We start from the raw sequence: 25094 nt of genomic DNA, 5'->3' as shown, positions 1-25094 counted from the left end.
GGTATTTGTGTGTGTGTGTGGCCTCTTTAGGTCGAGAGGTGGAGGATTGAGCATGAGTCGCCGATGTTGGTGACGCGAGACGATGGTATTCGTGTGTGTGTGTGGCCTCTTTGGGTCGAGAGGTGGAGGAGTGAGTGTGAGTCGCCGATGTTGGTGACGCGGAATAATGGTGTGTGGGTGTGTGCGTGGCCTATTAGGTCGAGAGGTGGAGATATGGGTATGAGTCACCGATATTGGTGACGTGGAATGAAGGTGGTTGGGTGTGTGTGTGTGTGGCCTCGTGAGGTCGGGAGATGGGGGGAAGAGTGTATGAGTCGCCGATGTTGGTGACGGGAGTTAATGGATGATTGTTGGGTGGGTGGGGTTGTTTGGCCGTGCTATTTCCTTAGAATAGGACCTTGATAATTAGTGTAGGGAGAGGGTTATGAGTTGTTTGGGGGTTGGGTAGGATAAATGCATATAGACATTTCTGGAAATTCTTGTCACTGCATATTACACTTACAACTTGATTTTTATCGTATTGAGTTATGTGAACTCACTTCTCATCATTCACAGGTGGAGTAAGAACGGAATTGGGATCCGAGCGGCTGGTAACGGAGCCCCGTCGGTAGTGACATAGGGCACAAGTTTTGTTTGTGATTTAAAGTAGTTTGAAAGGATGGTTTAGTCTGGATATTGAATATCTAGGAATGTTTGATATTGTATTACTATGTGTTGTAGAGGTGGAGATGTATGTACAATTGATTTGGAACATGGAAGGTGGACCAATTTCTCTTGTGCATGGTTGGAATAATATGGATTTCGGTATTGTGTTGTATGAGTGCTTTATCGTACACCGTTAAGAAAAAAAAAACGGGGTGTTACACTATCCCTTGATATGTTATGCCCTAGAAGTAATCTATTCAAGCCAAAAACCACACTTGCTCAATTTTGCATACAATTTCTTCTCCCTAAGAACTTGCAGGAATTAAGTCAGGTGGTGAGCGTATTCCTCTTTACTCCTTTAATATACCATGATATCATTGATGAACACAATGATGAACTGATCCATTAATTTTCTGAAAACTCTGTTTATCAAGTCCATAAAAAGGGTTGGTGCATTAGTTAGTCCAAATGGCATAACCATGAATTCATAGTGTTCGTACCTAGTTCTAAAAGCTGTCTTGAAAATGTCATTTGTCCTGATCTTTACCTGATGGCAACCCAAACGCAAGTCTATTTTGGAGAGGACCTGAGCATCCTGCAACTGGTTAAAAAAGCCATCAATCATGGGAATGGGGTACTTGTTATTGATCGTGACTCTATTTAATCTTTTGTAATCAATACATAATCTTAACGTCCCATCTCATTTCCTTATAAATGTGACTTCAGCACCCCAACAAGACATATTATATCGAATGAACCCACTATCTTGCAGTTCATTAATCTGTTTTATCATCTCTTCCATCTCAACACGACTCATGCAGTAAGGGGCAACTGAGATAGACTAGGTGTCAGGCTGAAGATCCATGGTGAAATTAATTTTTTTGTCCACTAACAGTCTGAGTAGTTCATCAGGAAACACATCAGGGAAGTCTCGGACTATTGGGATCTTTTAAATACAAACTTCTTTCTTAGGTTTGCTTAATGTAGAGAAGACAATCGAGTTAAAGCACTATGTAATAAGTAAATTATCATGAGAAAATAAAATTTTTATTAACTTGTAAATGACTCTTCGTTATGAGGGTTGAATACAAGTTTCTTGTAGAAACAATTTACGATGGCATGATACGTCGTTAACCAGTTCATTCCTAAAATTAAATTAAAGTCTCATGTATCAATCTCTATCAGGTCCACACTTAGTTTTATATCTGTTATGTCTATGATAAAATCTTGTATATAACCTCCCATAGTAGTGTTTTACTTCCAGAAGTGGACACAAACGTTACATAATCAAGTTTCCCAGGTAATACATTCAAGTTTCATACAAAAACATGTGAGACAAACGAATGTGAAGCACCAGTATTAATGAAAACATGTGCAAGGTAATTACAGATAGTGTAGGTACCCTGTATCACGTCCAAGTTAGCTTCAGTATTCTGCTAAGTGAGGTTGTAAGCTCTGTCTTAGATAGGAGGTCTGGTCTGATTCTGATTTTGCGGACACTCTCTCGCGTAGTATTGGTCACTCCCACATATGTAGCATATATTATTGAGATGATAACAGGGTCAGTTCCCATGATTCTTGTCAAAGTGCTGGCAAGTCCCACCGCGTCATGTTATCGGAGTCTGAGGAGGAGCCTGAGTCATTGGCCTAGGCCGTTTGTTCTGCTAAACTGGTTAGTGGATACTGGTATGCGGTGTGAAACTAGGGATCTAGGATTTTCCACTGTTGGAGGAAAGATGGGAAGGTTCCTCTCCACTAGTTGTCCATTAGCCATAACGGCTGAGTAGGTGCTGAACTCAAACACATACAACTGTTGTCTGATCTCATAACAGATGTCCCACTCGAACTTCCTTACCTTTCTGCCTTCATCCATCATACTCTCAGGAGAATACTGGTTTAACTTTAAGAACCTTCGGGTATACTCTAACACAGTCATATCACCTTAGAATATGTGTGTAAACTTTATTTCATTCAAATATCGGAGGTGCTCTGGGAGGTACTCTGCATTGAAGGTCATTATGAACTGTTTTCAAGTGACTGGAACGGGCAGGGTGGCCTGCTTGAGTGCCACCAGTGACTTGCCTCCCCTACGAGCATGTAGGTAGCGAGTACAACCTTTTGTTCGGGAACCATCACAAGAGTTACGAAGGTCTTCTCTATCCTAGCTAACAAATACTCAGTTTTTTCGAAAGAGAATGCCCCTGCAAAGGTAGATGAATTTAGTTTTTTATACATTTCAATGTAGTATGGGTCCATCATAGGTGGAACTGAGTCCTGTGGAAGAGGTACTGGATTGTGCTGGAAAGGGACCGAGTGGCCCTGTGGCGGTGCCAGATGATATCGTGGGAGCACCAAATTATACTGTGGTAGTGTCGGATGATGCGGTGAAGCACCAGATTGTACTGTGATAGTGCCAGATGATCTAGTGGAGGAGTAGGGTTGTACTGGGGTGGCTTTAAATTTTCCACTGCAAGGGTGGTTCAAACTGTGGTAGTGGAGGAGGGTCAGGCAGCTCCCTCCTTTCCTCCTAGACCTACTGGACAAATATGAGTCTCTCCAGGATCTCAGAGAGTCTATTAACATCCTCTTGAAGTGAACTGTCCCGAGCTGCTCGGTTTAGTGGGGGCCTTCATCTCCTCATATCTTTGTATCTGCTTTTCACAAGAAAATGTTGGACGATAGTTTGTATTTGGTGTTTGTAAGTCTCTATGTAAGAAATGGTTCTGAGGAACGCGACTCTAATATCAACTGTAAAGGTCCGCGACCTTAAGGGTAATGAATTTATAATTTAAATGCAGAAGCGAATAATAATATTAGAGTTTATATTCCTTACACAATAAATTAAATTGTCCAATAGGGTTACGGATATGTCCTTTCTACGTGGTTCATAAAAGACAAATGGTAATTAAAGAAAAATAAATAAATAAGTATCATATGGTAACTTTTACTAGCACCTAAAGAAAATTCAGAAGGTGGACTACTCACAATCCTTTTATTGATCGGGATCTAGATCTTGGTCTTCTTGATATGAAATGGTTAATAAAATGGTGAGCTACACTAACCTATAAGAATATCACACTAATCACTGATACATAAAATTAAAAATTGGTAAAAATAAAAAAATGACTAATTGAACACTTTCTTTAAGTAAATACATTTATCTTTAAAACATTTATTTGATGCTTATCGTTAGAGTTTTTCTCAAAATCAACCTATGAAGATACTTAACCAAATGACATTTCAATTTCATGTATACGATCAAAAATTCTTTATTTTTAACCTACGTACTCGGATCCTCGGGGATCCATAGGGATATCCCTCTATTCGTGGACTTAGTATCAAGATTTGACAATTAACTTGGTCGTTTCATACCTCCTCTGGTAATGGGCGCCAAAAAACACCATCGTCTTGATATCTCGTTCGATATGAGAGTGAACCATATCTCTCAAAACTCTTCTGGTATGGGACTTCTCAACTCCTTTTGATTGAGGTAATGTCCATAGTAGAGTTCCCTATACACCGGATACGTCCACCCTTTATCAGGATGCTCAATAAGATTACATTTATTTAGACTCTTATCATCGAAACATCCACTAAAGAATACTAGTATCTCATTTCATATTCATATATTAATTTAAATGACATTTAAACAAGCAATATAGTTTAGCATAGTCAAATAACCAATAACCAGAATACCAAATAAACAATGCAGGAGGAACCAAATAACCAAATAACCAAGAAGACCATAAAAACCATCAATTCAATTACGCACAGTAAGTAAGCAAATATAGGCAATATAAAAAAAATAAACAAAGAATCAGGACAAATGTAAACTAACCAGTTCCGCCTCCACTAGTGACCTGTAATATTTTTAGGGTTCTTCTAATTTTTTTACGAAACACACAACTATCGATTATTAATTCTCAATTTACCATAACCGAGAATAGAGTGAGAAATTCTTATCTGGTTCGGTGTTTTGAAATATTATGCTATCTATTTTACCTTCTAATAGGTCTCCGATTTCCTAAATTTTTCCTGTGAAAATCTAAAATACTCGTCAAGTATCTTAAAAATACTCCAAAAATCAAAAATCAGTATTAGAAGTCTTTTCTGACCAATTTTAGGGTTCCGGCATGGTGCCGACGCCAGCTCCGCCGCCCACAGCTGCAGTTTGTTTCAGCCTAGCCGATTTTGATTGATTTTACACATATCCCTGCGAAAAAAATGTTAGGGGACCTCAATTGGCCAGAAAATCAAAAGAAACCGAACTTACCGATGAAGGGTCTCCAGGTGCGGTGGCTCTGTCGGTTCTCGTTCACAACTGGGGTTTCTCCTTTGGCTAAGCTGCACATAAAAGGATGGTGAACACAACGGTCATAAAAATTGTGTGAAACAGAAAATGGGAAGGGGCTCATCAGAGGAGTTTTAGGGTTTCGATCGCGATAGCTTTGCCGGGCTTTACCCACAGTTTCTAGTTCACACGCTGTCCTTTTTTCTCTAACATAGCCACAGGGAGACTCGGAATCAAATTTTAAGCGGGTATGGGAGAATTTTACTTTCTTTTGGCAGTCGGTAGTGGCTCCGGTGCAATGGTGGCTGGGGGGTCGGTCTCCTTCTCCGACAGCTGGTCCTTCTTCTCCGATGAGGGTAGGTACGGCTAAGGCTAGGGTTCCCCTGCAATGTGTTGTTTATGTACTTATCCCATGTCGATTTGGATCGTCCATTCACGTCGACGTGGAGGTAGGAGAGTCGTCCGATTGTTGCTTGTTTAGGCCTATTGTTTGGGCGAATTTAGATCGTTTATCGCGATTTATCTCGTCTGTCCAATCGAACCAAATGAGGGAATACATCTAAGTTGTTCACGCGCACGGAATTGAATCTAGGCCGTTGGACCGTTGGGCACGCGGGTCGCCCGTGTGGCCTCCATGTCTGCTTGGCGCCGATGTCAGCGTGTTTTTTCATGCGGCGTGCTTTGGTTCGTCGTGCTGCTGACTGAGTCGTTCCACGTGGTCGAATTATTTTTTTTTACATTTTGAACCCCATGTTTCGAATTTTCTTTTAAAAATACCGTGCGAACTCAAAATTTAGCCGATCTTCTCCGAAACTGCTTTCAATTTTCGTCTATAACCTATTTTTCTCAAATAATTTAAAAAATTAGATTTAAGTAATATATTTTTAATTATCTATGTATATTTTATAAGTTATAAAATTTATTCCGGACCAAATTTTAAAACCGCGTATTACATGTTAGCATCACAACTTAATTGTTGGTAGAATTTGAACCCTCCAACATCAAACCACATCAACGAAAGCAACCAAGAGAGTTTCAATTTGATAAATTGTGAAAAAAAACCCAAATGAAATAAACCTAACAAAACTAATATATGTTAATTTGTTGTCTCAAATAATTTAAAATTGGATGGAGATTACTCAAATCGAAAAAAAAAAAAAAAAAAAAAAAAAAAAAAAAAAAAAAAAAAAAAACTATGAATTAGACGAGGCATAAAAGTTTTTAGAGCTACATTATAACGTAGTAAATTATCACGAAAGTGATACGAAATTTAAATAAAAACAAAATCAAATTATAATCACAACGGAAATTCTACTTTTTGCCATTCTTTTAAATTTGGTTAGTAATATACCAAATCAAAAACTTTCAAATCGGACTTCTTTCTAATTTATTTTAAAGTGTCAAAATTGTAACCCCCTTTGCAAAAGTAGTTTTAAATTTTAGCCATATATGTTTACGTATACATACACATATGGTAACCAAGAATTTGCCACTGACTACGAAATTGTGAAAACATGTAGGTGATGGAAGATTAAATACCCAATTAGACAAACAACTTTTAAATGTGAAATATTTTATTTTCTGCTTTCTCTTTTCTTTTTTGTGTCATTATAATTTGCCTTGTCATCTACTTATGGAAACACAAAGGTGACCCCTTCAATAGACCACTTTTCATACCAAGTAATTAAATTTTTTAACTTTGTGCTTATTTATTTAACCATAAAATTAAAATATATATATATAAACAATTATAACATTCTTAAAAAGGGTTATAAATAAATATACCCAATTTTAATTATTTAAAAATCAAAACAATTAATTTACACAAAAATTAAAAATACATGAATTATGAAATTGTCGAAGGTAATTTTATTTTGTGGATGGAAATTTCAGCACAACGGTGGGGACGAAGACACCGCAAGCCATACAGCAAAGCTCATTTGGTCCCGTTACTGGATGACGCGGCGGCTGTTAACTCGCTTATTACATTTCTTATTATCCCTTTCAAAAAGTAAATTATTGATAATCATATTATTTGAAGTTGGCGCCTTGTTATATTTTATTAATTATTTATATAAACTATATAATTAATACAATATATAATTTTTTAATTTTTTTTAAAATAAAAAATTATCTTTAGCACAATGAAAAAGTAAAAAATAATAGTAATTATTATTATTATTATTATCAAAGTACAATTAATTTTAAGTGTGTATTCTGTTTGTTCGAACTACTTATTAGTTTATTTAAATATATTTTTTTTTTTGTATTTATGCGAATAATTTATTTTTTAATTTTATTTTTATTTTTATTATCATTTGTTAAAGCTATATTTAGAATAAAAAATTAAAAGTATATAATTAATTAAACTACATAATTATTTTTTTAAATGACAAAAAAGTGATATTTAAAAAATAAATTTGAAAGAATAAAAATAAAGAGAATTTTTAAAATAAATTATTATTATTATTATCAAAGTACGAATAATTTTAAGTGTGTATTTCTGTCCGCTCGTCCGGACTACTAATGAAATTTTCTGTTTGTATTTTCTATTTTTTTTTATATTTACGTGAATAATTTATTTTTTAAAACTATATTTAGAATAAAAAATTAAAAATGTATAATTAACTAAACTATATAATTATTTAATTTTTTAAAAGTAAATTTGAAAAACATATAAAATATAAATTAAATTACCAAGTGGCAATAAAAAAGTTATTTTCATTATATATTCACTCGAATGTATTGCATATATTAACTTAAATATATTTAATGGCTAAAAAAAATTGGTGCAAATTTTCACTTGCAACAATAAAATGGTAAACAAAATTTTTTTCACGTAAATTAATGTGACAGCTAATATAAGTATTAAAATTAAATTATTTCGGCAATATGAACTGTCCACTTTTTGTGACATGTTATAATATAAAGTTTTTTATGTAAGTAATTACTGGATCATAATAGCTAGTGAGCCCCCAGGTGTTGTACAATGTTTAATTACAAAGTGAAATCTTATAAATATCTAAATAAATAATTAAAATTTAAATGAAAATCTTAATATATTCGATAATAAATATGATAATATTACAAATATATGTAACATTAAACATTTTAACGACCAAAATTTCATTAATTTAAATAGAATTAACAATAAAATTAAAATTTTATTAATCATATATATATATAATCACTAATTTATAAACTGTTAATTACATATTTTTAACGGTTATATATATATATATATATGTGTATGTATGTGTGTATATAACTTCAAAGGAAGTCAAGACTGGAGCAGAAGACGAGAGAGATCAGAGACCCAATTTAGGAAACTCAATATAAAAAAAAAAAAAAAGAAAGAGAAAGAGGAAAGAAAAAACGAGAGGCCTGAAATTTCTAGCCTTACATTCTCTTTCTCTCTTTGCTTGTGTACAAGAAAAAGCCTTATGGCCTCACCTTATCCTATCCACCTCTATCACACTCTATCTACTTCTTCTTCTTCTTCACTATTCCTTCTCTCCTTCTCCTTTCCTCCTCATCAATGGCAGAAGCTCTCTTTTCTCGTTTCGAAGCTCTTTTCTTTTCTACCCCTTAATTTTTTCATTATTTAAATTTACACCCATATTTCATTTAATGCTTTCTTCACTTCTCTCCTTCTTCTTCTCAACTTTCCCTCTTTAACTCCCCCTTAATAACTAATACTTTCATCTCAATTGTTGTTCTTCAGAAAATTATATCTTCCTCCCTTGTTTCCTTCTTCGTTCTCTTCTTCACAGGAGCTTTCAGTATTATAATATTGATTAATTCAGCATATTCTTTTTCACTCCGTTTATAATTCAGTGTCTGCCTCTTGCTTATTATTATCTTCAAAGAAGAAGAAAACCAATTTGAACCCATCACTTTTTTTTTTTTTTAATCTCGTGTAAACATTATATATCTATATCTATATATATATATATATATATCCACTGAGTTCTTTTGATGCACAATGGCTCCAAAAACAGGAAAGGCAAAGCCTCATAGAGCAAAGGGAGAGAAGAAAAAGAAGGAAGAGAAAGGTTTTCTTCTTCTTCTTTCCTTTTTTTTTTTTTGTTTTCAATATTCATATTCATATTAACACATATACATATAATTAATTTCTCTATATATGTATACATATTCATCATTTCTTCTTCATATTTATGGTTACACCGAGTATTGATTGATTACTGAATTCCCATTTGGTTACCAAGAAAATTTTCAACAGTCCTTTTCAAGCTTCAGCTGTTCTTCTTTACTTAACAATCTTCAGAAGTTAACGTTAACTAATAATATCTTTTAGGTGAAAATAGTTGATTAAAAATTGATTCATGGGTTTCACTCGGTGGCTTGAAATAGTATTCGAGATGGCAAAAAAATATATTGTTCAAGATTTTTACCTCCCATTTTCCTGGTACTTTCCCACCAACCAAACAAAAACTTATTTTTCAATCCAGATACTGTTATTTTTCTTCCAGCTATCCGCATTAGTAACATTACTTACACTGCTATAGCAATGACGGTCTGTTGATTTCTTTTTTTTCGTTGCTGTTTAACTAATAATGAAAATGATTGTTACAGTTTTACCCACCGTGGTTGAAATTACCGTTGAAACACCAGACGAGTCCCAAGTGACCCTCAAGGTATAAGTTTTTTACCTCGTAATTACTTTTAACATTACAGTAAATTTTCAAGCTTATATGCAATATTAACACTAAATACTAATTTTAGTTATTAAATAATTTTAAAAAACAATAATTACGCAGGGTATCTCTACGGACAGGATCTTGGATGTAAGAAAGCTTGTAGGGGTCCACGTCGAGACATGTCACTTAACCAACTTCTCTCTATCTCACGAGGTATAAAATTTTTATTTATTTATTTTTTTTGTCAGAAAAAGAATTAGTGAACGTGAGATCATGTGAGCTCACACTTGTCAGAACTAGTCGGTAAAGAATCATATCGACCGTCTGATTTACGGACTCTTCTTCCTGGTCGTACCGTAATTTGATTATGTCCGGCCCACGCCGATCGGACGGTCCACATCGATTGTGATAGCTAGCTGCGTATCTTGCTATCAGGCCCATAATGGTTAGGACGCTCCGTGGACCATGGCCTTTTAGATCATAAGTACAGTGGAAAATAAAAGTACTTGGACCTAAACGCCTAAGTTAACGGAAATACCGACCAATAACAGAAAATTGAAGAGTTGCAATTCTCTACAGGTGCGAGGTCATAGACTCAAAGATTCCGTTGACATCGTGTCTCTCAAACCCTGCCACGTGTCTATCGTTGAAGGTATTAACGGCTATAAATAGACACGTTCATTATCTCACCCGCGCTAAATCATCGTCGTCCCGCGCAATTGACATATTTTTCCCCCTCTTTTCTTTTTTCTCTGCAGAGGACTACACAGAAGAGCAAGCGATTGCTCATGTCCGTCGGCTTCTTGACATCGTCGCTTGCACAACCTTCTTCGGTTCGTCAAAATCCGGCAGTCGGACCAGTGTCAAGGATCCCGGGACAAAGGAGGCCGGTTCGGGCGAGAGCGAGGCGCCTGGTTCGGACAAAAATGGAACCGATTCCGTTTCCGGAGCTGAGTCGAAGCCAAAAGCGGCGGAGAAGAAGACATGTGGCAATGCGTCTGACTGTGCAGAGAAAGGCGGCGTGTCAATGTGCCCGCCCCCTCGCCTCGGCCAGTTCTATGATTTCTTCTCCTTCTCGCACCTTAATCCTCCGATTCAATGTGAGTTTGTCTTTTTCTTTTCATTAGTTTATGGATAGTCACTAGAGTTCACATCCATTTAGATTTTCATATTGTCATATTAACTGTAACGATAGAATCGACATCATTTATTAGTAGGTGCTTTATGAGTTATTGTTTATTGTATTTGGTGAGCATATGCATTTTATGGAGTTGAACTTTCTTTTATTTTATGGCTATGTTTGTTTAATAAATGATGTAAATGTAGATCATATTGTGATTCGGAAACATAACTTAGCTATGAAGAAAATAGAAAATGAAAAGTTATCGCAAATGATTGCGTTTCTATTGAAATTCAAAATTGAGAACAGTGAAATTTGCATCTTTGTCTAATTAACGGTGAGGGCATCAAGACCAAGGTTAGATATGGGAGTTTAATTTACAAATCCTGTTAGTAGTATTTCTGAATTCCTGTGTGGTTTGATTATTTTGATTTTGCTTCTTTCAGACATTCGGAGATCTACTCGTCCATTTCTTGAGGATAAACTGGAAGATGATTTCTTTCAGATTGATGTGAGGATCCTCTTTAAAATGATTCTTTTACATTAAGAGATACGAGATGATTGCATTGAGTTTCCTTTGTTCTTTGGAACCGGATGTAGGTTAAGGTTACTAGTGGGAAGCCAATAACGATTGTTGCATCAAGGAAAGGCTTCTACCCTGCAGGAAAATATCCTCTTCTTTGTCACTCTTTGGTCGGTCTGCTGCAAGAAATAAGCAGGCCATTTGATGCTGTAAGTTTGATATGATTTTCGTCCTTCATTATTATTGTTAGCTTTGTCATGTGAACATCCTCTATTTTCATGCATGTTTTTCAAATGCTGCTCATTAGTACTCATGAACCTTAATTGTTTGCAGGCGTATAAAGCTCTCATGAAAGCTTTCACAGAGCACAATAAAGTATGTGGATGTACTTGCTTTTGCTTTATATTTTGGCTCATAACTCTTAATCAGGGAGCATGATTTGACAATGATATTGCATTTCAGTTTGGCAATCTTCCTTATGGTTTCCGAGCAAATACATGGGTTGTCCCTCCAGTTGTTGCAGATAATCCATCTGTTTTTCCGCTGCTTCCTGTGGAAGATGAAAACTGGGGGGGTAATGGGGGCGGGCAAGGAGGAGATGGAAAAAATGACAACAGACAGTGGGCAAAGGATTTTGCAATTTTGGCAGCAATGCCTTGTAAAACAGCAGAAGAGAGGCAAATTCGAGACCGGAAAGCCTTCTTACTTCATAGTTTATTTGTCGACGTTTCAGTTTTTAAAGCTGTTGCAGCAATTAGGAATCTCATTGACAGTGATCATTCTTTTGATGATCCTGCTGCCTCAGTTTTGCTTGAAGAAAGAGTTGGGGATTTGGTTATAAAGGTGATCAGAGATGGGTCCGATGCCAGTACCAAGTTGGATTGTAAAAATGACGGGAGTTGGGTTCTTGGAATGTCACAGGAAGAACTTGCAAGAAGAAACTTACTTAAAGGCATTACTGCTGATGAAAGTGCAACTGTTCATGTGGGTGGAGTATATTTTCTTTCCTAAGTGCTTCTCGTAACTCCCTGAATCATTTATAAATAATTGCTTATTGATGCGGTCCACATTTGATATTGTAGGACACTTCTACCTTAGGCGTTGTGGTTATAAGATATTGTGGCTATACAGCCATTGTAAAAGTTTCAACAGAGGTGAATTGGGTAGGAAGCCCCATTCCGCAGGACATTGATATTGAAGACCAGCCTGAAGGAGGTGCAAATGCCTTAAATGTCAACAGGTTAGTAATTTTGATGGATTTCTGGTTATGTAGTTACATGAACACGTTGGAATAACAACCAACTGCATATTTCATAGATGCTTGTTTTCCGTATATAATACGTGTACTTTCCAACCTACCTATTTGTTTTTTACCTCATACTTGCTAATAATTTAAAGATTTGGTGGCCTTCACGCATATGACAGTGTGGTTGGATATTAATGTATTTTCATTTCAAAATCTTTCAGCTTGAGAATGCTATTGCACAAGTCATCAACACCTCAATCATCTAGTACAGCTCAGCGATCACAAAATGCAGATGTAGAAAATTTACGGTCTGGTAGATCTCTGGTAAGAAAAGTTTTAGAGAGTAGTTTGCAGATGTTGGAAAGTGAACCCACCAAACATATGAGGTCTATCAGGTGGGAACTAGGAGCATGTTGGGTACAACATTTGCAAAATCAGGCTGCAGGTAAAACTGACTCTAAGAAAGCTGAAGATGTTAAGCCCGAGCCAGCTGTAAAGGGTCTTGGAAAGCAAGGTGCACTGTTAAAGGAGATAAAGAAGAAAATAGATACGAAAAGTGGCAAGATAGACCAAGGCAAGGTGGTTCCTGTAAGTGGAAATCTTGACAGCGACAAAAAGTGCGAACCCACCAATCAGAAGGAGCTAGAGAAGCAAGATGAGGAACTGGAAAGGATGTGGAGAAAGCTGCTTCCTGAAGCAGCATATGTTCGTCTAAAAGAATCAGAAACTGGTCTTCACCTTAAGGTTTTATTGCTGCTTTCACAGGAAACACTAAGCTAAAAGTTTATCTATGTTATTTTCTGAATTGATTTAGTCATTTCATTTCCTGAAACTTGACCTCATTAAAACTTATATAGCGGCACTATTCTTCATGCTTAAAATGATTTTTCCTTTTTCTTTTGAAGAAAATTTTATTTCCTATAGTCTCGATGGTTCATATTTGATTTGCCTAGTTAATGTTATGTTTAACTCTCTTCCACTTCTGTGTTGGATGGCAGTCACCTGATGAGTTGATTGAAATGGCGCACAAATATTATGCTGATACAGCTCTTCCGAAACTGGTTAGTGCACTGATCAACATTTATATATCCTTTTGGTGTTTTTTGGGACTTAATATATATGTTCTTATGGTTTGGAATTAATAGGTGGCAGATTTTGGGTCTCTTGAGCTTTCACCAGTTGATGGAAGGACATTGACAGATTTTATGCACACGAGAGGCTTGCAAATGTGTTCCTTGGGGAGAGTGGTAACTTTTGTCCAATAAAAATATTCATTAATCCCTTAAATTTTGTTATTGCTTCATTGCTCCAAGTGCCATAGCTTAATGAATGTCTTTCTGCCCCTATGCGGTAGTAGTGCTTTATTGATCAAGAGAGGAATTGTTTTCTCTTAATTAAAGTCATAAATTATGTCTGCCTTAAAGGTCCAAGATAGTGAAGACTTGTTGGAAGATATTTCTGGGACATTTTGGTTTTAAGATTTTCAAATCGAAATGCATTTAAAGGTCTTATGTTCTACTGTTCTTTTTCAGTATAATTATTTTGGTTTAGAGATACTTTAAATTCAAAAGCCCGTTAAAGCTCTCATGTTCTACTACTCTTTTTCAGTATGATTGTTTTGGTTTGAAGATAGATAGATTAGAAAATCCTTTTTGTTATATCATGCTATTCATTTTCCAGTGTTCTCATTGTAAAGTTTGATTTCCTGGAGGCACTTGCAAGTCAAGTTTCCTTCATTATTTGCATTTGCAGTTTACCTTCCAAAAATTCCTACTTCTTTTACCTTTCATTGTTTATAATGTTAATTTCTGTATAATAACAATTATTTTTTATATTTCTCCCTTCCCCATCCTTCCTTTTAGGTTGACCTGGCTGACAAACTCCCTCATGTGCAATCTCTCTGCATACATGAAATGGTTGTTCGTGCATATAAACATATATTGCAAGCTGTTGTTGCTGCTGTTGATAATGCTGCCGACTTTGCTGGGTCAATAGCAGCATGTTTAAATGTATTGTTGGGGCCACCAACCAATGCTGAGGCAGATGTAAGTAATGATGATAAACTGAAGTGGAAGTGGGTGGAAACTTTTCTTTCAAAGAGGTTTGGTTGGCAGTGGAAACCTGAAAGCTGCAAGGATTTGAGAAAGTTCCCTATCCTTCGAGGATTGTCACACAAGGTATGATGATAAACTCTCTTTTAATATTTTAACATTTGATGTTATCTTAGGTTCAATGCATTTTGTCTGCTGGTTTTGAGTTGCATGCCTTTTTCGTTAGGTTGGACTTGAACTTGTTCCAAGGGACTATGATATGGACACTCCATCTCCTTTTAAGAAGTCTGATATTGTAAGCATGGTTCCTGTGTATAAGGTAATAAATGTTTTGCATTAGAAATTATATTCCGAGAACTGTTTTAAGTATCTTTCAGGTGCTTTACCACTGTAGTTTTTCATACAGCATGTTGCATGTTCTTCTGCGGATGGGCGTACATTGTTGGAATCATCCAAGACATCCTTGGATAAAGGTAAATTGGAGGATGCTGTCAATTATGGCACTAAGGTATGTCATCAGTCTTCTCCGAAAAATATGTTGCATATCATTCTTTTCTGACAGTAACAAAAACTAATTGATGTCCCATATTGAATTTTGAAGGCACTCTCTAAACTGGTGTCAGTCTGTGGTCCTTATCATCGAATGACAGCTGGAGCATATAGTCTTCTGGCTGTAGTGCTCTATCATACTGGGGACTTTAATCAGGTATTGACTTTAAGATATTTGTTACTCATAATGCAATGTAGGATCAGAGAGGCCTGTTCTGCAAAAACAGTGGCCTTTTTTAGGTAAATTCATCTCTGCAGTTCTAAGTTTGCTGTACCAAACTCCAAACCACGTAGATCAAAAAACTCAATTCATGATAGTCTTGGAGGTGATCTTATAAAATTTTCTATCAGTTACTCTTAAACTGAACTAACTAATTCATATTTTTAATAAATAAAAAATGACTGAGAAAAGGAAAAATTAGAAATATTCATGTAGCCCATAGATGGCAGGAAAGTAGCAATAAATTGAGACTGTCTGAGTTCATGAATCTGAAGATCAGATTATCTAGAATATTGTCTTCAAGATCTGAACATGATAGTCTGATTGCTTCTTTCATTTCAACATGTAGAATTTATCTGTATACCTTTCTAAGATGCTAACCCTATTCAATTTTATAGGCAACCATTTATCAGCAAAAAGCACTTGATATAAATGAGAGAGAGCTTGGACTTGATCATCCTGATACAATGAAAAGTTATGGGGATCTAGCTGTCTTCTACTATCGACTACAACATACAGAGTTAGCGTTGAAGTATGCTTCCATTTCTTCAAATCTAAGACAGTTCTGCTTCAAGTTTCTTTTGTGATCATGACAATCTTCTTGTTTCCCCATTGTTTCCAACTCAGATGCTTTTTTTTTTATTTGTTAGATCAAAATTTTCTCACTTAAGCAATTTATGGCTCTAAGGACGACACATAGCTACATCCTGAGAAAAGAAACACAATCTATATTTTGCTTACTCAGCTCCACAGCTTTTAATTTTTTAACTTTGCAAAATGAGGTTTGAGCTTCAGCTGGAAAGCAAGAAGAACTTATTAGAGAATTTAGCCTTTAATATTACGAATGCAGTAACAAGGATATGATGGTTTAGAATTTATTGAAGTTCCATTTGTTCTGAAAGCTAGGAAGACAACTTGCCAAATAAGAGACGTGCCAAAAGGGAAAAAATACCAGCCAATGTAGTTGGCTAGTTTTTTTTCTGATTTTTCAGCATTAACGAGTAGAATCTTGCACTTAATCGTATTTTCTGTATTTTTACGATCTAAGATGTGATCTCTAGAGAGCACTAACAAAAATTATCCTTATCTTTTTTCTTTTTGTTTTAGTATGAGGGGCAAAATGTAACATTCAAAATTACAATAAGAAACTAAACTATTTAAGCATCATCATGGATGCACGTCATATGCATCATTTTTTTTCATGCTTCTTTCCTGGATATATGATTGGGTTGAAAGGATCCTGCCTTAGCAGTCAAAATGGTGATTGGAGGCAAAGGGAATGGTCATCACTGATACTCGCATGTCTCATGCTTCTTTTTATGCTGTCCTTAAGTGCCATTATTTTAATTACGAAAAATAGATTTTTCTTAATTAGTAGTGGACTCTGATTCATCTTTGGATCTGCATGAAAGAATATTCTGATGGTTAAAGAAGTCAAATTCACTTATTATCTTTCCCTTTTCCTAGGTATGTCAATCGTGCATTGTACCTTCTGCATTTAACATGTGGACCTTCGCATCCAAATACAGCTGCTACCTATATTAATGTAGCAATGATGGAAGAAGGTCTGGGAAATGTGCATGTTGCTCTTAGGTACCTCCATGAAGCTTTGAAGTGTAACCAGAGACTCCTTGGAGCTGATCATATACAGGTTATACTCTCTTCTTCATAAACTCAGCATTTCACAATTTCTTAATTTAACAATGTGTAATGTTTCTTATCCCATTCAGCATTTAAATAGGCTGCATTAACTTAAACTTCAGGTTTTTTTTTTTTGAAATAATAGACTTCAGATATTACTGAACATAAAAGCAATTGAGTTAGATGAAAAGTTTACTTTTCTTATGATTTTGTTTCCAATGAAAATTAAACTTATTGTGACTGTCTATTAGTAACTTCTAAAAAAGGAGGCTTAAAAAGGTGGTTTGAGGTTCAAAAGCAACAACAGATGAGGCTTGTTCTGGAGATTGAGGACGACTTGTTTTAGGACAAGAAACCAAATTTGTGCCATCACTAATTGTAACTATAAATTCTCAATACGAAGTTAAGCCTGATACATCCATGTATGCCTTGGTTTAGAATTGATACTGTCTGGTACCCTTTTCTAGTGTTGGGTGTAAGTACCTTCTCTACAAATTCAATCATAGACTGCATAATTTGCATCTAAACTTGGCCTCCCAAAACTTTTGTGCTTCTGCCCTGTGCACATTCATGCAGCTATCTGTTTGAATATAAAGTTTTTCTTTTTGTGGATATTAAGAATGTATGGATAGCTGAAACTGTTTTTTCACTTAAACAATTTCCTGGCTTACTCAGACTGCTGCCAGCTACCATGCTATTGCCATTGCTCTCTCTTTGATGGAAGCATACTCCTTAAGTGTTCAGCATGAACAAACTACCCTGCAAATTCTGCAGGCCAAACTGGGGCCTGAAGATCTTCGTACACAGGTATCATAAAGTTAGAACTTCTAATGTTTGTATGTAATTTCATAATGTGATCTTTGTTATTTGGATTTATATGCCACAAGCTTTTGTAGGATGCGGCAGCGTGGCTTGAGTATTTTGAGTCCAAGGCTCTGGAGCAGCAGGAAGCTGCACGCAATGGTACTCCAAAACCAGATGCCTCAATCTCTAGCAAAGGTCATCTAAGGTACCCGCACTACAATATTTTTTATTGAAAATACATTATGCTCAAATAGTGCCTTAATTGATGAGTGGTAAAAGCTTCTTTCGGAACATCTCAAGATTTGAAATAGCTTTTTACTAATAGAACTATATGATACCATGGCGAATGAGAATTAAATGAAGTAACTTTTATTTTAAATCAGTGTATCAGACCTCTTGGATTATATAACTCCAGATACAGATATAAAAGCAAGGGAAGCTCAAAAGAAGGCTCGTGCAAAGGTCATACTGACTAACCTCTGTTTTTAATCTCTTAATTATCTTGTTTCCTATCACTAAACTATCTGACTGAGTTCTTATTGTTCTTCAGGTTAAGATTAGACCAGGTCAAAATTGGGAAACAGTTTCAGATGAAAGTCAGAAGGATGAAACTGTATCACCAACTTATCTGGCTGTGGAGAATTCAAGTGACAAAGAAAACAAATCCGAAGCTGAATTAGCAGAACCAACGAATGAGAAACCTGATTCAAGTACCGAAGACCAGTTAATATTGATAAAGAATGAGGAGCTGGCATTAGATGATACCTCAGATGAAGGATGGCAAGAAGCCGTTCCTAAAAGTCGCTATCCTACTGGTCGTAAAAGTTCCAGTTCTAGGAGGCCAAGTCTAGCAAAATTAAATACAAACTTTATGAATGTATCCCAATCATCAAGGCACCGAGGAAAACCTGCTAGTTTTACATCCCCAAGAACTAGCCCAAATGAGTCTTCCAGTTCTGCTGGATCCAGTCTTCCTGTTACTAAGAAGTTTGTTAAAAGTTCAAGTTTCAGCCCGAAGCAAAATAATCCAAATGCCTCAGCTGGTGGAGAGAAATCGGTAAACCCAAAATCAGCTCCAGCTAGTCCAGCTTCGACAGATCAAGTAATCAAGTCAACTCCTGTAGCAAGTCCAATCAGTGTTCAGGCAGCTGGAAAATTATTCTCCTACAAAGAAGTTGCTTTGGCTCCACCCGGGACAATTGTCAAGGCAGTAGCAGAACAGTTGCCAAAAGGAAATATTTATGTTGAATCAAGCCCAGCGATGAACCAGGAGACAACCGTGTTGGAGGTCAGCCATGTTGAGGTGCCAATAGTTGCAAATGTTGAACAAGAAACTTATAAAAAGTCCAAGCGAGAAAAAAGTCTGCTTCCTCCTAAGGAAAACACTGTCGACGAAGAGCAGAAAGGAGAAACTATGGAATTGATGTTGACCGAACCGCTAGCGGAAAGAAAGGTTGATACTGATGAAGAGATAAAAGGGGAAGCTGTTCCAACTGAAGCAGAAAGTAATGATGTTGAGAGAAAAGAAGATGTAGAGATTGAAGATTTGAGATTTGATAATACTGATGCTCCTGACAGTTCAAACATAGAAACAAGAGTTCCAGAAAAATGTACAGAAGCTTCCTGCAATTTAGAACCTCTACCTGCTTTGGCTGAGAGTACAAATTTGCTGTCGGAAAAGAATGCATCTAGTGTCGAAGAAAAAGTGGAGGAGAGAAATCTGGAGGATTTACCCAATGGAGATACGAGTACGAAACCATTTCCAGCTGAAGGAGCAAAGCAAGGCGAAGCAGAAACCGGGAAAGAGTCGAGCAAAAAGCTATCTGCATCTGCACCACCATTTAACCCATCCACAATCCCTGTTTTTGGCTCAATTACAGTTCCAGGTTTCAAAGATCATGGAGGAATCCTGCCTTCTCCTGTGAATATCCCTCCAATGCTTCAAGTTAATCCTGTCCGCAGATCTCCTCATCAGTCAGCAACAGCTAGGGTTCCTTACGGCCCAAGGCTTTCCGGTGGCTATAACAGATCTGGAAATAGGGTTCCACGTAACAAACCTGGCTTCCACAACAGCGAACATAATGGTGAAGGCAATCGCTTCAGTCCTCCCAGAATAATGAACCCTCATGCAGCTGAGTTTGTGCCTACTAGCCAACCTTGGGTTCCCAATGGCTATCCAGTGTCCCCTAATGGTTTCCTGGCTTCTCCAAATGGCATACCGATCTCTTCCAATGGTTTTCCTGTATCCCCAGTACCAAGCGGATACCCAGCATCGCCAAATGGTATTCCAGTGACTCAAAATGGCTTCATAGCGACTCCGGTAGTTTCAGTCGATGCATCAGAAGTTGTAATTGTTGACGATGGCGAAAACAAAAATGAAACTGCAGCGGAGGAGGTTTCCGACGAGTCTCCAACAGAAGCTGGGGGTGAAAATGAGCCAGTTGCTAAAAAACAAGATGAGGAAAGTCAAACTTCTGACAATCTAACAACTCGCGATCAACAATATGATAATGAAAAACCTGATGATACAGTTTCTTCTGCTGCAAGCGACGTCACCATCACAAAAGAAATATCCAGTGATTCAAAAGTCGAAGAGCCAATGAACAAGCGCTGGGGAGATTACAGTGACAATGAAGCAGAGCTCGTTGAGGTGACAAGTTGAAGAATTATTATTCTATTATGCTTAGATACAGAGTGACGTGTCCTTGACCCGAAACATAGGACGTGTTTGTAGCCAGAGGGCTATGTAGCTGAGTTACTAAAAGCAACGCAGTTTTACAAAGCAGCACAAGAAAGAAAATTTGCTACATTGCAGAGCTTGCCATATGATTGGCTATGAAACCCAACTGCGACGACACCTTCTGATGCCATTTGATTTTTCTGCAGCGATGGGAGTTTGTTGATATTCCACTTGGTATAAGGCTTAGCGATATCTGCTGGATAGTTTGTGGGGTGACTTTGAGTTCTTTTCACTTTTATCCTTTTCCTAATATTCCTTGTATAATTTTTTTTTTCTTTCTTTTCTGTTGAATGAAAACCGGAGTAATAAACACTTCCAGGAGAAACAATCACTTGGAATGTGTACAAAATAATGCTAAGAGCTTTTTCTTGTTCCTAGTTTTATATTATTAATTCAATATGCATGATTTTATGAATTATGACCAATTGTATTAAGCTGGGATATCTTTAGTTATTAGTTAGTAGTTAATATTTCATTATTTTATCTATTTATTTATTTTGATAATATAAATTTGTTCCCATAAGGTGAAATCAGAAGGGTAAACTTTTAGTTTCCCAAAATTGAAAAGCTTGAAATATATACAATAATTGAAAGGTCATATTCAGAAAACTAAAAGTATCTCCGTATTGCAACCTAATCTTTCTTTGGAATAAATGCAAAGCTACTTCCTTCTTAAAAGTACAACGCAAGATCCATCACAAGAGAACAAATAAACCTGACCCCCAAAAAAAGAAAGGATCTCTCTAAATGTAGAAGAATAAGCCCTAGCACACGCAGTTTGGTGATCCCCGACGAAAGTCCAAAATAGTCAGCGTGGCAACGCAGTGCGCGAGAGCCCCAAACACAACAAAAACATGGAAGATCTGATGACTATGTCCTGCAATATCGAAGGCACCAGGCTTCCATCTTTCTGGTACTCTGGTGATATAAAAGCCAGCTCCTACAGCATAAAAAACTCCCATGGCAAGCTCATAACCAAGTGCTACTAATATAAGGGAGTTTCCCCAGTGGAGAATAACTGCATGTGCTGCTGGAATTACACCCGAGAAGCCCATGGCTAAGAACAAGCTAGCCCTGAATGAACGAAAACAAGGAGCTGAGAGGGCCGGTGCAAGGAGAGTAATGATGGCAAGTACGCCGAGGACGGTAATGGAGGTGAGGTAAAAGATTCGCGAGTATGGCTGGCAGTAGAAGGCGTAGTAGATCGGGGCGAAGAAGGAGGAGATAATCATGAGGGAGATTCCGGCGTAGTCCAGGCGCCAGAAGAAGAGGTTAAAGCGTTTGGAGTGGCAAGCCAACAGGTGGGAGATCGAGCTGCAGACTAAGCAGGACATTGCGCCCGATAGGAAAACGAACCAGGGCCATCTTGGAATAGTTTCATCATAACCTTCTTCTTTATGTACATTGAAAACTGATGATGGCTGTGGAATGTGCCTCAACTCGTGTGAATCCTGCAAACATCCATATATGTGCGTTTATATATATATATACATACATATATCATTTATCTATATATACACACATATATATATTCAGTTGTAGTTGAACTCCATGTTTAATTTTGAAAATTTGTTGTATATATATATATATGTAGGAAACAGAAATACAATAGGCAATAATTCAAAGCTTAAAGCATTTGCCAAAGGTTTTGGCTTGAATAATGAAGAAATTTTTCTTAATAAATAATGTATATTTACATGGTTAAGTGATCTAATATAATAAATGACTTTCAAATAAAAAGACACGCGAAAATATAATCTAGTTAAGCTGTAATTGGTGAATATTAAAGAATTAAACACTTATTTCTAGTTAAGTTGTGTCTGCTTTGAGCCTCACATAATTATTTGTAATTCTAAAAGATTTATCTGTTAACCATACTATAAATAATAAGATAATTTACTACTTCTGAATTATAAGAACATCTCCTTAGGCCCTTTAACAGCCTCAACTTAAAGTTCTTTGGCAGCCAGAATTCTATTATCACGTATTAAAGTGTGAGCTAAATTTAACCTTCCACAATTAAAAATTCAAAAATAGTAATGCTGACTGTAGATATTAAAAGTAACATGAAATTGCAAGTCACTAGAGAAATAAAGTAAGAAACTGAAGCAAAATATTAAGATTTTTCCAAACAGACGGAGGGGGACATGATTCTTTTTTACTATTGAAATGGGAGGATAAAAAGAATCACATTTCATAAATTTCCCCTAAAAAACTATGATGTATTACAAATCATCATCGTTTATACACAAAACATAAGATGCTTATCAATATTCCACAAATTTTCTCTATAGATTAAACTAATGTTGCTAATATTTCTCCGTCACGGATGAGGAATATTAAGCTTTAAAATAGAATTTGCAGTACATATAAGATGGGAACATATCTTAATCTACGGAATCCCATTACAGAACTACCAAGTAAAACTAAAAATGCTATACAAATTGATAAGCAGCTAACGTAGACAGAAAAAGTCCAGTAATATTGACTAAAAGTTCGCTTACATTGGCACATTGATTTAATAATGTTTTTGCGTAAACATTATTAAATATAGTCATAAATATTAATTAAGATTATCTCTTGGTCTCCCAAGTATTTTAGTCATAAATCTTGTAGATCATTAATTAAGATTATCTCTTGGTCCCCTCCAAGCATCTCTCTCAAGAGTTTAATTTTGAAAATGAATTAAGGCTTAATAAAGTATTAGTTATATATGGTAATTAATTAATAATTGAGATTATATGAGGAAAGTACCAAATCTCCATCAAGAACAGAATTTAAAAGGTAAGCACGTGAGGCACTGAAATTAAATTGTAGATGATGACATTGGAACGGCCCTCAAAGCTGTGAGTTGTCTAAAGATTCTGGTTACTATTGCCAAATGCCAATAGCAAATCTAAACCATAAAAAATAATTTTCTAAAATTCCTTTTTTCTAATAAAAAAAATTATTATATCGAATTTACTAATTTTTAAAAATAAATAAATAAAAGTCGTGCGTGAGTAGTGGGGATTCGAATATTTCCAAAAAGGAATCAAAAAGATCACATGGCGTAGGGCCCCACTATTCAAAAAGATCGGACAGCCCAGATTATCTCATTTTTTGGACCCCATACCCACCAACACAGAGGTGTGACGTCCCGCCCATTTTCCTCATCTTCCCAAAAAATTAATAAATTACAAATAAATTAAATTAACAGAAAATATTCCATTTTTTTAATTTTAAATTATTTTAAAAAGAAAAAGAAAAAGAGAGGCTCACCGGAAACAGATTGCTATCAGAGACGTTCACGTCGCTCTTCGTCATCATCATCATCAACGGCCACGAAACTTGACCTCTGGAATTTTTGTCCCACGAAAAGCGAAAAAGCCAAATTCAACGACCAAATCAACGAAAACGGAAGAGAAATTTATGCAATATTTTATACAAATTCATTGCATTCAAAATGCCTAAAAAGGAGACAGACAATCTCGGAAATGACAATCAAGTTCGGCATCTTCACCTGAAGAAACCGCCAATTAAACCTCCGAGCTCCATCGTTCCCATGGCGCTGACCACCGTCAGTCCCACAAATATCAGAAAACCTCCCAAATGCCTGATAGAAAACACAATCAGGAAAGACAAATTTAAATCAAACATCAATTTTACACATATAGGCGATACGCGCGCAGACAATAATAAAATTGTACATATATACACATATTTATATATACATATGCACATACGTCCATATGTTGAGAGTCTCGTTGTGCCAAGAGAAGATGCTGAAGAATACGTCCTTCAGAGGCCACTCACATCGGTAATAATCGAGTATAAACTCATTGTCTTGCAGGTACTCAGGCAACTCCTTGTACTTCAGTAGTCGTCTCTTAAAACTCTTCTTCTTCGCCTCATCATATTTACTTCCATTACTTCTTGAATTGATGTCGTTATCTGCTCCGTCTTCCTCTCCCGGTGAGCTGACATGGTCGAGTTCCTTCGCGACCTCTGCTTTTCGCTTTTGCATGATTAATTCGGCGTCGTTTAACTGGCGAAAGCGTCGCCGGAAAAAAAACTAATGCTTTTTCCCGGCTAGCGATCCGCCGGATTCCTTCTACACGTCTGAGTCCGTTTTATCTGTCCGGCGAACCTGTAGGAGTCTCTCTCTCCTCCAGCTAACGCGAGAACAACCAGCTATTTATAAGGAAAATCTAAAAATGAAAACGTGACAGGTTTTTCAATCTTCCGAAACACGTGGCAGTTTCTAACTGGTACACCTAACAAACGCGTTGCGTGGCATCGTGGACGTGATAACAGGTAATCTTTGCCCTCACACGAAGGAAGTGGCTTTTCTTTTTTTAATAATAAGATTAATTGCGTGTTTTTATATTTTCTAAATTTTAAATGAAAATTCAAAAAATTTAAAGAAGAAAATATTCTTGAAGGAAGGTGAGAAATGGGAAATTCGTGAGGAGTCAAATTTCAAATGAGAAAGTGGGAGTTTAATGACCTATTTTTTTCAAATATTTTATTCTCACGGCACCAATAATATTTTATTTTATTTAAATTTATTATTCCAAACATTAAATCAATATGCATTTAAAATAATATTTTATTTATAATA

The 25094-nt window shown here is 36.2% G+C and overlaps 2 protein-coding genes across 2 annotated transcripts; one reads left to right on the top strand and one right to left on the bottom strand.

Annotated features, from left to right (window-relative positions):
• Positions 1-8307: 8307 nt before the first annotated feature.
• On the top strand, positions 8308-20906 carry LOC110806712 (Tetratricopeptide repeat (TPR)-like superfamily protein). The gene is made up of 23 exons (XM_022031630.2): positions 8308-8991; positions 9533-9594; positions 9718-9810; positions 10177-10249; positions 10356-10697; positions 11164-11228; positions 11318-11449; positions 11574-11615; positions 11703-12224; positions 12323-12480; positions 12708-13230; positions 13485-13547; positions 13632-13733; positions 14349-14663; positions 14764-14856; positions 14944-15045; positions 15139-15243; positions 15705-15838; positions 16774-16957; positions 17623-17754; positions 17844-17956; positions 18135-18213; positions 18302-20906. Exons 1-23 carry the CDS (start codon positions 8922-8924, stop codon positions 20411-20413), a joined length of 5616 nt encoding a protein of 1871 aa, XP_021887322.1. The 5' UTR covers positions 8308-8921; the 3' UTR covers positions 20414-20906.
• Positions 20907-21021: 115 nt separating this feature from the next.
• Positions 21022-24656, bottom strand: HHP2 (heptahelical transmembrane protein2). The gene is made up of 4 exons (XM_022031631.2): positions 24217-24656; positions 23994-24086; positions 23753-23828; positions 21022-21942 (listed from the first exon to the last, which is right to left on the bottom strand). Exons 1-4 carry the CDS (start codon positions 24495-24497, stop codon positions 21256-21258), a joined length of 1137 nt encoding a protein of 378 aa, XP_021887323.1. The 5' UTR covers positions 24498-24656; the 3' UTR covers positions 21022-21255.
• Between the last annotated feature and the right edge of the window lie 438 nt (positions 24657-25094).

This window comes from Carica papaya, chromosome 7 (assembly GCF_054855325.1).
Source record: "Carica papaya isolate Zhongbai chromosome 7, ASM5485532v1, whole genome shotgun sequence".
NCBI lineage: Eukaryota > Viridiplantae > Streptophyta > Magnoliopsida > Brassicales > Caricaceae > Carica > Carica papaya.
The sequence above is the reverse complement of the archived record's forward strand: the minus strand, read 5'-3'. Positions and strand labels throughout refer to the sequence as shown.

Bases quoted from the DNA above. Each gene is read 5' to 3' on its own strand.
- HHP2 (XM_022031631.2), bottom strand. From the start codon at position 24,497: ATGCAAAAGCGAAAAGCAGAGGTCGCGAAGGAACTCGACCATGTCAGC. The intron at 24,087-24,216 runs GTATGTGCATAT...GTTTTCTATCAG, and splicing joins GAGACTCTCAACATATGGAC to GCATTTGGGAGGTTTTCTGA. The intron at 23,829-23,993 runs GTGAAGATGCCG...CAAAAATTCCAG, and splicing joins TTAATTGGCGGTTTCTTCAG to AGGTCAAGTTTCGTGGCCGT.
- LOC110806712 (XM_022031630.2), top strand. From the start codon at position 8,922: ATGGCTCCAAAAACAGGAAAGGCAAAGCCTCATAGAGCAAAGGGAGAG. The intron at 9,811-10,176 runs GTATAAAATTTT...AATTCTCTACAG, and splicing joins ACTTCTCTCTATCTCACGAG to GTGCGAGGTCATAGACTCAA. The intron at 14,857-14,943 runs GTAATAAATGTT...TTTTTCATACAG, and splicing joins GCATGGTTCCTGTGTATAAG to CATGTTGCATGTTCTTCTGC.